We start from the raw sequence: 13,437 nt of genomic DNA, 5'->3' as shown, positions 1-13,437 counted from the left end.
AATAGTGATATAAATACAATACAATGCTCACATCGAGGAACTGCTTGACGATCTTCCTCTTTAGCTCGTAGGTCAGCTCGTCATGAACCTCATTGTGGTGGAGGAAGTCGATGGTCTGCCGTGGGCTGAAGTTGACTGATGACTTCCTATTGACGGCTTTATCGTACACCTTGGCCGACTCCGACGGAGAGTACTTCTGAATTTTGCTGCATTGAGAGAGAGCAGAATAAATACATTATATATATAAAACAAGAATAGCAATCCATAAAAAACGAGAATAGCAATCCATATTTTGGGGAGTTGTTGAGGTGCATGATGGGTGTTTTGCTACCTGTCTGAGAAGCCGTAGAGGTTCTTAAGGTGTTGTTTGAGCACTAGAAGTAACAGTATGCCCTGTGAAGCCCTAGCGAAGTCCAGAAGAGAAGATGTGTCGTCAGGAAGACGCTCCATGACAGCATCAGCATCATCGAGGTCTGACTCAGAATCTGACTCTGATTGCTTGGTAACCTCCACAGGCTTGGGCTTCCTAACTCGCTGCCCCTCCTCATCCTCCTCAAAATCATCAGCGTCATATTCTTCATCTCCGCTGTTCCTTTCTCTCTCCTCGTCCTGCTCTCCCCTCTCCTCCTCCGCACCGTTCTGCTGCTGCTGTTGCTGCTGGGGCTGTGGCCTCCGCCGCCGCCGTCTCCTTTTCCTGCTCTTCCTGCCTGGAACCTTAACAAGAGACTGATACAAAAACAGCCTGTTTAGAAATTTCTTCTCAAACTTTTCTAGAAGTTTCTCACAACCATTCACAAGTGAAACGGTGAAAACCAATGTTCTAACTCCAGTCATAAAAGAGGTCATTTTTATATAGAAAACTTTGGGGTACAGTAGTAAAGCAACCTCTTGTTTTACTTGTAAGACTAAGACAGAAAGTGAAAAAAGATCTGAAAAAAGTGAAAAATTATAGAGGTATCTGATTTGGAGTTATTAATTACCCCATTTAATTTGATTAAAAAATATTTATTAATAAAACAAACAAAAATGATACTGCTACTACCTTAAAATAATTTTATTTAAATTAAATAGATAAATCAATAAATATCACTGCAATAATACTAATGTACTGTAAAAAAAAAAATACATTTATAAATACTTTTTTAAAAATACAAAGTTTTATGGCTGTTCTAATTTCTGCTGCCAAAATAAAATCTCAAATTTGTTGCAGCATTGGACACGCCTACATCCTGTCACCAATGGTCACTGACACTCCTGCCACAAGCTCGCCATTGAAATGAATGGGATCATGTTGCTTTGTGTGTGACGCTGATAGTGTTAATAGGGCTTTACTCTGAACTGAGCTTCTCTAAAACACTGAATGTATCACAAGCTGCTTGTGTGTAAATGGACACAGTACCATGCTTCAATCTGAAATCATACTTTTCTTATACTTTATGGTGGAAAATACAGACAGCCTTAAAAAAAAAAAAAAAAAAAAAAAAAAAAAGTAAAAAAAAAAACACTGATTATAAGGGGATTTAAATGAAGTGTATTTTTGTTTGTCTACATAAACTATTTGCACCATCATAATTTAGTTTCATCATGACCCTTTTCTATTTTCTGAACTTTAAAATTAAACAGGCCTTTTTTTGCTGCTGTGCCTTTAAGACTTCTACGTAAATGTCTTCAATGCAACAGCGTTTTGCTATGTTCACACCAAGGCTGTGAGAGTTAGCGCTGCCCCATCTTTCAAATACAGCTTCCTCGTAGAGCTGGATTACACTGTGACAGGCTCACAAAACCATCAGAGCTGAAATGTGCTGCACAAACGGTTAAGATCAGACACAAGCACTTGAGCACGTTTACCTCTTTAAATGTCTGCAGCAGGTTGCTGCCTGATACAGACAGTGTGATGTCTATATGATGCATGATGAACAGCGGCTCCTCCTGAGTCTGATAGGGGAAGTAGGCCAGATTATCAGCGATGAACAACAGCATGCTCACCTCCATCTTCTGCTCAGACAGAGAGAGAGAGACAGATGGAAAAGGTCAGTTTCAACATCACAACAAAGAGCCAACGACAAGAAGAGACAGACACACAAAGACTGCTAACCGAGCTGTCGTCGAAGAGATTGAGCAGTGCGATGAGGAACGCTCGCCGGTGTTGTCTGTTTGCACGGACCATGCTGTAGAGGTGGGAACACTGAGCAGAATTGGACTCGTCCTGACGGAAACCACGGATCACAGATCCTGATGCTGCCCAGATGGCTTGCTGCACTTGGTACGACATTTTCATTCCTGCTACAGCTTTCATCTGTAGATGAAATAAATTAATAAACCAGCAATAGCACATGAATCTAATTATATTTAAAACTAAAACAATTATATTCTAAAAAAATATTTTTGTACAGCTTTAATCTGGAACAATGCATGTGCATAAATAAACTGGATCACAAATTATCGACAGTGAAAATACATGCAAGATACAATAAAACCAATACAGGTTGGTTTAACCTGGATATTTTACAGTTAAACGTAGTACCCCATGCTACATTCTTACACTCAGCGTCAATGTATTTGACCAATAAGAATAATGAACTGGGATCCAGTTTATGCATTTGATACGTGTCACAGTGTGCAGATTGATGCTCACATGGATAAATCCAGTGTATTTCTTATCAATCTCCACCAGCTGCTGGTCCGCTTTGTTCCTCATGGTGGGCTCTGGGTCCGTCCCCATGGCGATCAGATATGGCACACACTTTGATTGGAAGGAGGAAGGAAAAGTGACAAGTCCATATTAGTTGCAAGTTCTACAGCCAAGGTTGTGACAGTGATGAGTAGGCCCACACCCAACCTACACCCTTTATTTATTTATTTTTTTCATTTCCTGAGTGGATTGTGGTGAAACAGATTTAAATCCATTAAAATGTGTTAAATAAAATAATACTCTTAATAGTAGATTAAAGAATGACCAAAACAGTCAAATGTATGTATGGAAGAACATTTACCATACAACTACTGTTCAAAAATTTGGGGTAAGTAAGATTGAAAACAGAAACTGTTCTGACCAATGAAATTGTCAGGTGGGCTTTAGACGATGACGGACAGATGATAAACAGTAACGTAAACATCCACGTCAAAGGTGCTTGGGTTGGATTTGTTCAAATCCTAAACGGAGAACTTGTGCATTGACCGTCACTATTTCTCTCTGAAATGATGATCATGTTGGTAAGTAACTGTGTATCATTAAATTCTTTTTTTACAACACTTGGGGGTGTTATATGGAAAAAAATGGCGTTTGGGGGTAAAATGTGTGTTATTTTGGTAAGGTTGCCTGCTAAAATGAGCATTCCTGGGTCTATATATCACATCATTGAGGTCGCTTCAACCCGCAGACATGGAAAACAACCCTTGGGAAAACCGCAGACTTGGCAACACAGTGCTGTTGAGATCTGTTGACATTTGACCACTAACGTTATGCGTCGATTCATTGCTCTGATTGGTTGTAGTTCTATCCAATTGATGTCTTTCCTGGTTCAGTTGAAACACGCCCCATAACCGCAGCCCAATGGAGCAGTTTCAGACTCAAATTCGGACTAGAATTGAGTATGACCACGTCAGGCTAAGCTTAAAGATTAAATTGCATAAAATAAATGCGTTTCTTACTATTCATCAAAGAATCCTGAAAAAAATGCATTATGGCCAAACTGCTTTTTTCATCATTGAATCATAAAAGCATTAAATCAGCTAATTTTTGACACTCAAGACTAGGTAATGATGCTGAAAATTCAGCTTTGATCACAGGAATAATTTACATTTTAAAATATAATAAAATAGAAAACTAATATTTCAAAATATTACTTTTTTTTTTTTTTTTTTACATGACTTTTACACACAAAAAATTCTCACCACAATGGTACTGTATTTGACAGACCTACCGCACATTTAACCAATGCATATTATTAATATGCATGTTTCCTGGGAATCAAACCATTGAACATGGATTTGCGATTTTATTAAGTAAAACAAAACAACATGCAAAGGGTTGGGATGTATAGAAGTTAAAATTCTGTGCAGGACAAGTAATGACATTAAAGCCGGGTTAATAACGGCGGGTCTGTGTACCTGTACGGGGTGTATGAGTCCCTGGCTGAGGGTCAAAGCAATGACATTGAGGGCGAAGTGTCGTACGCTGGACTGCGTGTGGAAGAAAGACTCCAGCACCTGCTTCAAATAAAGCTGCATGATGGAACTGCTCATACCAGAGGAGATGTCACCCATCTCTTTCAGATCCTCCTGCTTTGACATTTTCTGCCCTGGAAAAATAAAAGCACAAGCTTTCTTTAAGGGTGGAACAGAGTTTATAGAGCATTATGAAGTTTATAAATTACAGTTCCTAGTTTGGTCCAAGTTTTCTGCTGTTCTTATATCGGATCTCGTCATGATGTTAACCTCAGAATCATAATGGCAAATGTTGAGCCACTGCACTGCCCTATGAATGATCATGTCGCGGTCACTTACACTCTCTGTCGGCCTCTTGCATGCGCGTGTCCTCCTCTTGGAGATACATCTGGAGGTTCTTCAACACCTGGATCTTAAGCGTGATGGAGCACCGCTTATCAGAAAGGAGCCCGTTATAAAGAGACTTCACCTCTGGAACGAACATCTGACTCGGGTGCATGATGAAGAGGAACCCTGCAGAATGCAAGAGAGAGAGAGAGAGAGAAAGGTTAAAAGGAGGTTTGTGTGTTATTTAAAACATTGTTATGATATGCAATACATGAAATTATTCTGACAGAAATTGGTTCAGCAACAAAAAGCTGAAAACCGTGTTACTGTTAACTAAAATTAAAGGGGCTATATTTAGAATTCAGAAAGTCTTGTCATTAGCAACCCCAGTGGGCGTTAAGTGAACTGCAGTCATCGAGTTATTGCTTGTGCTTGCACTCGTGCACACGTAAAGCACGAGAGACTGAATGCGATTCAAGGCCCCAATATACGCAGCAAAGTTTTTTTTTGTACTTTGCTTAGAAGAAAAACGTTGGAAATACCTTTGCAGCGAACATCCCAACGCCGTCTATGCTGCTGAGAGTGACTTTAGATTTAATAACGGCATCATGTCAATGAGGTTATTAAAATAACACTGTTCTGATAGTATGATTAAAGGTATATTAATAAAAGTACATTGTATAAACATTTGTTTCATGAGTCATTAAGCGGACGAGACGCTCTCTGGAATGTGTAAACGTCACATCCTTTGGATTTTCCTGTTAAAACTGGCCAAAGTCCTTCACATAAACATCAGTCTACAGGTTTTCATAGACAACCTAGGAAGGTGTTCACACATTGGCAATACAAAAAGCGATTAATACATAAAAATTCTTACATATAGCCCCTTTAAAACCTTGTTTAGGTAATTGAAATAAAGTTTAAATGAAAATTAAAGCTTATAACATACATTAAGAATTTTTTATTTAAAGTTAGTTGAACTAAACAAAACCTTGAAAAATAAATGAAAGTATAAAGTATTTCTATATAAATGAAAACATTTTAAAATATAAAAATGACAAAAACACATAAAATTATAAAAACTAAAATTCAAAGAATTACTAAAATTATCTTACCCAACCCGATGATGGCTTTGCATTTGACTTCCTCATCCTCGTGATTAGTGAAGTACAGTAATAACTCCAAAACCTTCTCCTTTATCACAACCTGTCAATTCCAGATTCCAGGTTTAATAACAGAAGTTAGAGTTAAACAAACAAAATTAAACAAAATCATAAAATTAAGAATAAAACAAAAGTAATTTTTTTGTAATATTTGATAAATAAATAAAATGCACAAATATACATAAAACATCAATTAATGACTATCTGTAACAAGCAATCTTAGGTTTATAAAAAGCTAAATATATAAATTAAAATATTTATTTATTATTTAATCTTAGAATGCATGTTTTATCTTACAGTGCAGTTTTGTTGTAAGTAAAAAAAAAATTGTGTTGTTAATGCTAATAAGCTAAAGGCAAACAACTACATGGCTATCACAGCTGCATGTAAACGAAACAGAGTTATGTATAATCATGTATAACTATTAACAAAGGGGAAAGGTTGCGATACCTTAGTGGCGCCCTTGAACTGCTCAAAGTCGAAGTCAAAGTGCCTGCAGAGAGCTCCCACGGTGAAGAGAGATCTGAGCAGTGCTGCTTTGGTGGCAGCCAGTGCCATGTTGTTCGTACCCTCCTGATGCTGCAACTTTAGCTTAGTCAGAGCCCCATAATAACGGTTAAAACAGGCCCATACAAACTTATAATTATGGGTCACTTTGTTGACTATTGCACCCAAACAGCTCACACAGTACTGGACAACCTGTGCAAAAAAGACAAAGAGAGAAATAATTTAGTGGTATGTGTAGAATATTATTCAGGAATTTGCAACTAAATGTCATCAAATTAACAGCCCGTCAGTAGTTAGTCCAATTTAAGATTAATTAACATCATCACCACGTTAAAAAGGTGCACTTGATTTTTTTTTATTTTTTAAGTAAATGTTATTTCAGAAATGTGATTTATGTTTACGAGTTTGTGAGTGAACATCACTTACGGTCATGCCATATTTTAAGATGAGCTTCATCAGGTCTTCTTCAATGGTGGTCAGGAAGTTCTCACTGGGGTGATCCATCAGAGGAACTACCAGCTCCAGGATCTTCGCAACATTACAAATCACCATGAAGTCACTCTGAGACTGGGAAAATGACAAACAAATTATGCATAAACATATTTAAATGAAAACCTTCTGACACGTGTACCTTGGCACAAAATCACTAAGAATTCACGGCCACTAGATGGCAGAATGACCTCAAATATTGCACTGTAGAAAGTGGTGCTTAGCAGTTGCTGCTTGCAGAGAGGAAGTGTGCACTTACACTGCACTTGGTGGTGAGGTAGGGCTGCATAGTCATGGCGTGCTTGACCATCAACTGTGCTCTGATCTTACTGAACAGAAACAGTGTGGTGATGCATGCGACCAACCGCGTCGAGTTCACACTCTTATGCTCTGCACACAGACAGTATCACAGCAACAAATTCAATTATTTGGGAAAAATTACAGCAAAACTTGCAAGAACAAACTCAAGATATACAAACAAACTGTAGGGAAAGTTCTTTCTATGGACTTGACAGATCATGACTGATTCAATTGTGAATTTAGGTGCATAACATTCATGTTTTAACTATTTATTCAATAATTTATAATTTAAATAAAAATTAGATTAAATGCAACAACAAACACCCTACTGAAAAACAAAAACTACAAAAAAACAACAACATGTAAATACTAGGAACACTTCCAGTGATGTTTAACATTTAAAGTTACTCTAAAAAAAATCGAATTAAGGTTTTAACCCTTTAAAGCCTACCGTCTCATTTGATTACATACATTTTAGGCTTTTAAATTATCAACATGATCAAAACTTTGCTGAAAAACCTATTGCACACAATCTACTATGCCTTCTGTCATCTAATTAATAGTTTGTAGCAAGTAAAGGGCCTTTTATTATAATGATACATCATCATTGTATTGCACTGCATTATATGTTTACCCCCAAAATAAAACTACAGAGCTTTAAATGATAAAACAGAAATTTCAATGCACTTTTTGGCCATATAAATATCAGCAACAGCATGAGTTTGCTAACTGATATAAAACAAAAAACTTTCCCTCCTCGAGTATGTTTCATATTGCCACTATATCATATTACATGAGGCATAAAAATATATTTTCATGACTATTATTTCATATGTCAGGCTTTAAAGCTTAATGATCTGAATCAGCTTTCCCAAGTCCAGTGGTATTTGCTTACCTGCAAGTGCCTCTTCATATTTGAGGATATGCTCCACAAGATTGTCCACCAACTGCACACAGGCCTTCCTGGCTGGCTTATAGGACGAATCCTCCTCTGACTTTAAAAGCTAGAGAAAACAAACCACAGTGAACTGAAGTGCTACAGGGCTCCAAACTAGAGGCGGGCAGATGGAAACGGACTTGACACAGAAACACTTACGTTCTGCAGAAGCTGCTCAAACCAGTCATAGCCAGTGTCCTTACAGGCAGCGACCTGGGGCACAGAAAAGAATAAGATCAGCTTCGGGATGATGCACTATTTTCAAAAAAAAGCCTTTTTTTTAACACTAGAGCTTTTGTTTCAGACACAGGTCTGTTTGACATTAATCTGATCGCTTTACGATTTGTGTGAAAGCTGCTTAATTAATTTCAGTGTGCAGCAAGGAAAGAAACTCGGGTTAGGGTACAATTCCTATGAACGAATCCAGTTAAGCGAAACTGATGCCCTACAAAAAGAGCAGCAATTGCATTTCCTTGTTGCTGATGTCTCTGCAGAAATAGCCTTCAGAGAGCAGCTCATATTTTCTGCATATCTTGCAAAGCATCTGTTCCAGGCAGATGCAAGCACCACTAGAACATCTTATGTTTTGGTAATAAAGCCAAAGAAATAAAAGCATGCCTTCTCCAGCGTTACCAAGCTACAAGGACAAACAGCTGCCGAGGGATCTCACTGATGATGCAAACATACTGTGATTTAGACCCAGATAATACAAATGTAAAAAAAAGACACCTGCAGGGGCAGAGATGGAATCACACTTGTGTTCAGACCAAACAAATATATAAATACATATAAACAAACAAAAACACAGACACAAACATATATATCCTAAGAGTAAATACTCACCACATCAGTGATGTTGAGAATCTTCCGATTCATTGTCTCTTTGTCATGGTTGGCTGTGGGTGTAAACCACAGCTTCTGGAATGTTTCATTCACTAATTTCTGCAGGGAGGGAAAGACAGTTAGCTCAATCTAACAGGACAAACCTACCACAACAAAGTTCAACACAGTGGTTTTAATGCAAAACAAAGCAGAGAACATGATTGCACCTTGATGCCCTCCTCGTCATTGACCCTGCGGATCATCTTCACGCACATCTCTGTGATCTTACTGAAGCTGGGCTGCTCTAAACAGATGTCCCTCAGAATCTTGATCACCCTCTTCCTCACGCTGATACCAGTGTCCTGAAGAGAACGCAAATATAAACACTTTAAATGTCACACAGATTACATGTACAATAATCAAGAACACCGCAGAATGTTCCCCAGACACAACTGTACATATTTTTAACTTAAGGGTTTAGGCTAAAATGTACATGAATGTATAAAGGCAAAGTGCATATCTTAGGCCCTTCAATGGGCCATCATTAATTCTAACAAGTTTATTCAGATTTTTGTCCCCACTAGTTCATTATAAATGGTCCTTGCAGAGTGCCAAAAGGATTTTTAAAATGACAAATATTGGCTATATTTATAAATGAATATAGGTCCTAAAAGCTGCATGCACAATAACAAGAATAAACCGGAAAAAAAAAATTGAAACAATAAATACACATACATACAGTTTGGGGCCTGGAAGGTTTTTTTTGTTATGTTTTTTTAAAAAATGGGTTTAATGCCATTGCTCCAGTATTTAGTCACATCATCCGTTAGAAATTATTCTATGCTGATTTGCTGCTCAAGAAAAATTTCTTATTAATACATTTTGAAAAAAAGGTTGTGCCTCTTAATATTTTTGTGGAAATTGTGATAATATTGATTCTTTGATAAATAGAAAGTTCAAGAAATCTAGAAACATTTTGCAACATTACTATAAAACCAAAGCCATATGTCTAACCAAGATTTGTTCCAAATTTGAAGTTGATATCACAAAAATGTCCCATTCGATTTTGTTTAGGCGCTATACCAAAAATAGTCACCAGGTGTCATTCAGTTTCCATTGATAGTTTTTTAGATGCATTTTCCTGTACATTTCTGTCCAAATATCACTTCCATCATAAAACAGAGACCAAATATGGCACCTTGAGACTCAGACCATTCCAATGACATGTTTTGTCAAGATTAGAAAAGAGTTTGATTATAAAGTAGTTCAAATACATTTCGTACTAGAAACATGACACCACCCACTAGGGGAGGAGCCCGCTAGAAGAATTTAGAGTATTGTTTCCATGGTAACGCAACGTCTGATTTCGAAACAGTTTTAACAGGATAAAATTTGATTTTGTAAGCTTTCGAATGATACCTAATTTATGACAATTACTAAAAAATATGATATGAAAAAAGGCGATCGAAAAAAGAATGCCAGGCGGGACTGTGACTGTTCTAAGAGCTTTCAAATAAATAACTCAAATGAAAATTGTTCAATATTGTTCCAAAGCTATGTATTGAGCCTGCTTTAACTATCAGACAGGTAGTGGCTTAAATCAACCAATCAACTTTATTTATATAGCGCTTTTAAAATGACGATTGTTTCAAAGCAGCTTCACAGTGTTAAACAGGATAACATTGCAACAAAATTTGATTTGGATAGTTTGATTTGGATAGTTTATAGAATTAAATATGACCTAATTAATTAATTTTATTTGTATATTTAGTTGAATAACTTGGACCATAATTTTAGTGTCACCAACTAAGCAAGCCAAGCCAAAGGAGACAGTGTCAAGGAACCAAAACTCCATCAGGGCTTAAAGTCCTACCAATATCCTCTCGATGAGCATGTCGTAGTACTGCTCCGTCAGCTGAGGTCGACTCAACACAAACCGTCCCAGGAGCTCAACCGCCGCTTCCCTCACGCTAGTGGAGTTATCCATCAACCGCCCATGAACACCACGCTGCATATCAGACTACACAAGACAAACATACCAATTTAAAGATATGAACAATCAACTCTGAGAGAATTACCTATAGTTTTCTGCTGCCAGTTTTAATAAGCGTTGCATTCCTTACCCTGGCCAGTATACTGGGGTCAACGGCCACCACCTCAGAGAGACACTTCATGGCTTTGGTCCTGACAGCTATGGCACTCTCCCCTAAAACTCTCAGAATCTAGAATAAAGAAAAGACAAAAATGAAAATGCACTCTATTCATAACCATATGCATTCATTTAAACTCTTATTCACACACATAGTAGTAGTGCTGGGAAGTCACCAATCAAAGATGTTTATCCCGCTTTAAAAGAGATTAATTAGATTGGGTTAAAAGTTATGTTTCCTAAACAGACAATGTTACTTAGAAATACTTTAAAACAATTTTTTTTTTCTCTAAATAACTTTAAATAGCAAGAGGCACTTCAATAACAGGTGGAAACTGGTAATGTCTACATTTTAGACCCATCTTCTCACCTGTGTCAGGTAGATATCAAAGCTCTGAGAGAAGGGTCTGGTGGAGGCCAGGTAGCGTACGATAAGGCAGGAATCTTCATAGTCCACAGTGTCTGAATTCATCCTACCAAAAGGTTTATTTTTCATTAATACCACAATCCAATCATTATAATACAATCTTGATCAAGACAGGATGGGTAGCATAAATTCATTTATGACAATACCTGAGAGTAGTAAATTGATTGGGAGTTGATTTAATGACAGTGTGGAGGAATTTCTTGCGAGTTTCGGCACGCTGCATGATGTCTCCTGTAGCCTGGAGCTCTTTGGCGTGCTGCGTCCCCTCCGAGTCGTCGTCTTTTTGATTCTGACTCCTCATGGCCTTCTCAGCCTCTGTAGTGCAGTCTCTGAACCACTGAGCGATGTAAAATTTGCGTGCAAACTACAATAAAAAAAATCCGATTGAGCAATGCTGATATGGAGGATTATGGGTAGAGAAAAAGGCAGAGAAAATGCATGCACCAAACAGTAGATTGTTAACCAATTCATTAGTGATAGACTGTGATATTATATTTGACCCAGGACCACAAAACCAGTTATAAGGTCTATGGTTTGTTAGGATAGGACAATATTTGGCAGAGATATTTAAAAATCTGGAATCTGAGGTCTCAAAAAAAAATTAAATATTGAGAAAATCTACTTTAAAGTTGTCCAAATGAAGTCCTCAGCAATGCAATTTACTACCACTAATATTTTTTTTTCTCGAAATAATCGAAAAATAATTCGAACAATAGATAATTTTGACCCATACGATATATTGTTGGCCATTGCCACAAATATACCCATGCGACTTATGACTGGTTTTGTGCTCCAGGGTCACATATATAAAACTTCAAACAAATCAAAATTCTCTTACTTCTACCAAATTTTATTTAACATTTAAGCAGAAGCTTAAAGATTTTTTTTAAAGGTTCTTAAAATCACTAGCAAAATAATCAGTAGTTCATGTCTAAAATTTTGACTGGTGCTGTTATTTCTCAGTGTTATATTAACAACAAGCAACCTTGGTAGATGTTGACACCTGACCATACAGAAACTCATATTGGTTCATACACAACTTTATAATAAGTCTGTGTGCATCTTAGTTGGACTCACAGTGAGGGCAGGGTCTGTTTCAGCATTTTCATCCATATAATCTAGCAGAGCTTTCTGCAGCCGCTGAGTCTCATCTCCTTCTGAGCCCTAAAGACACATACAAGGAGCATTTAATATTATTAAAAAAAACAGCGTAAAGTAAAATGTTTATTAGATGTAGTCTACAGGCACCAGCATGTGTATTTTGATGTAAGGTGCGGATACCTCTCTGACGATGCAGTCTATGGCTTTCTGGTCCATCCTGCTGGTGACTGAATCTTTCCTCAATCTGGCTGCTACGGTTCCCAGATAATCCAGTGATGCCACTCGCAGTGCCATTTCTGTCTGCTTGTTACTGAATTGATGCACCTAGGGACAGATTACATAGGGTCAAGGGTCACTGAAGGAGAAAGATCCTTTGTACGTTTCTCTGAAAGCACTGTTGTGTTTTTTTTTAACTTAAAGTAACTTAGAATGTTTTTGTCAAACAAATACTTTTTTTATAATATTTAATGAAAAAAATTACATTTTATATTATTTTAAATTTATTATACATTTTGCAATTCAATAAAAAAATTATTGTTATTTTTTTAAAACTATATTTGCTATGACAACCTCACAAAACACCCAAAGCTCCATCATAAACTCCCATGGGTTCATAAATATTCATTCATTTCATGTTAGCACGAATGGGGAAGTTAAAGCTCTGTTGCAGACAACGCGATTAGCTATGATACTGTTCTTACCAGTAATCTACCCAGAAGGCTCAGCAGTAATTCAGAGGCGGGCCACTCCGGTTTGTTGACCGTAGACAGCAGGTCCTGCACAAAATTCTCAAAAAGCGGCCTGTAGTCTTCCTCACCCTGTTTACTGCCACACCTGAGATGTAGTTACAACACAGAAACACATGTTAAGTACTACAAGGACCACATACACACATATCATAAAGCAAATGTGGATAATGGAAAGGATGTTCTGACTTCTTGAGAAATACAGTGAGGAAGTTCTGAGCCGTCCGTCTGGCCGTTTCATACGAGTTGGTGATAAACACATCCTCATCAACCTGATAAATGGATTAATCCATATTGTTAAT

The 13,437-nt window shown here is 37.3% G+C and overlaps 1 protein-coding gene across 4 annotated transcripts in view; it reads right to left on the bottom strand.

Annotated features, from left to right (window-relative positions):
• Nucleotides 1–13,437, bottom strand: part of nipbla (NIPBL cohesin loading factor a) — a 54,144-nt gene that overhangs the window by 3,819 nt on the left and 36,888 nt on the right. For all 4 annotated transcript variants that reach the window (XM_067439591.1, XM_067439594.1, XM_067439593.1 and 1 more), the window contains exons 21-43: nt 13,325–13,407; nt 13,091–13,223; nt 12,570–12,713; nt 12,366–12,452; nt 11,435–11,652; nt 11,232–11,334; nt 10,836–10,934; nt 10,586–10,732; nt 8,940–9,074; nt 8,734–8,832; nt 8,050–8,103; nt 7,849–7,957; nt 6,913–7,043; nt 6,591–6,731; nt 6,108–6,356; nt 5,610–5,700; nt 4,507–4,680; nt 4,111–4,301; nt 2,636–2,743; nt 2,096–2,296; nt 1,849–1,995; nt 332–726; nt 32–206 (exon numbers count right to left, since the gene is read on the bottom strand). In XM_067439591.1, the coding sequence (XP_067295692.1) occupies nt 32–206; nt 332–726; nt 1,849–1,995; nt 2,096–2,296; nt 2,636–2,743; nt 4,111–4,301; nt 4,507–4,680; nt 5,610–5,700; nt 6,108–6,356; nt 6,591–6,731; nt 6,913–7,043; nt 7,849–7,957; nt 8,050–8,103; nt 8,734–8,832; nt 8,940–9,074; nt 10,586–10,732; nt 10,836–10,934; nt 11,232–11,334; nt 11,435–11,652; nt 12,366–12,452; nt 12,570–12,713; nt 13,091–13,223; nt 13,325–13,407 (3,414 nt within the window). The remainder of the gene's footprint in view (nt 1–31; nt 207–331; nt 727–1,848; nt 1,996–2,095; nt 2,297–2,635; nt 2,744–4,110; nt 4,302–4,506; nt 4,681–5,609; nt 5,701–6,107; nt 6,357–6,590; nt 6,732–6,912; nt 7,044–7,848; nt 7,958–8,049; nt 8,104–8,733; nt 8,833–8,939; nt 9,075–10,585; nt 10,733–10,835; nt 10,935–11,231; nt 11,335–11,434; nt 11,653–12,365; nt 12,453–12,569; nt 12,714–13,090; nt 13,224–13,324; nt 13,408–13,437) is intronic.

Source organism: Pseudorasbora parva, chromosome 3 (genome assembly GCF_024679245.1).
Source record: "Pseudorasbora parva isolate DD20220531a chromosome 3, ASM2467924v1, whole genome shotgun sequence".
Taxonomy (NCBI): domain Eukaryota; kingdom Metazoa; phylum Chordata; class Actinopteri; order Cypriniformes; family Gobionidae; genus Pseudorasbora; species Pseudorasbora parva.
This window is presented reverse-complemented; position numbering and strand designations above follow the sequence as displayed.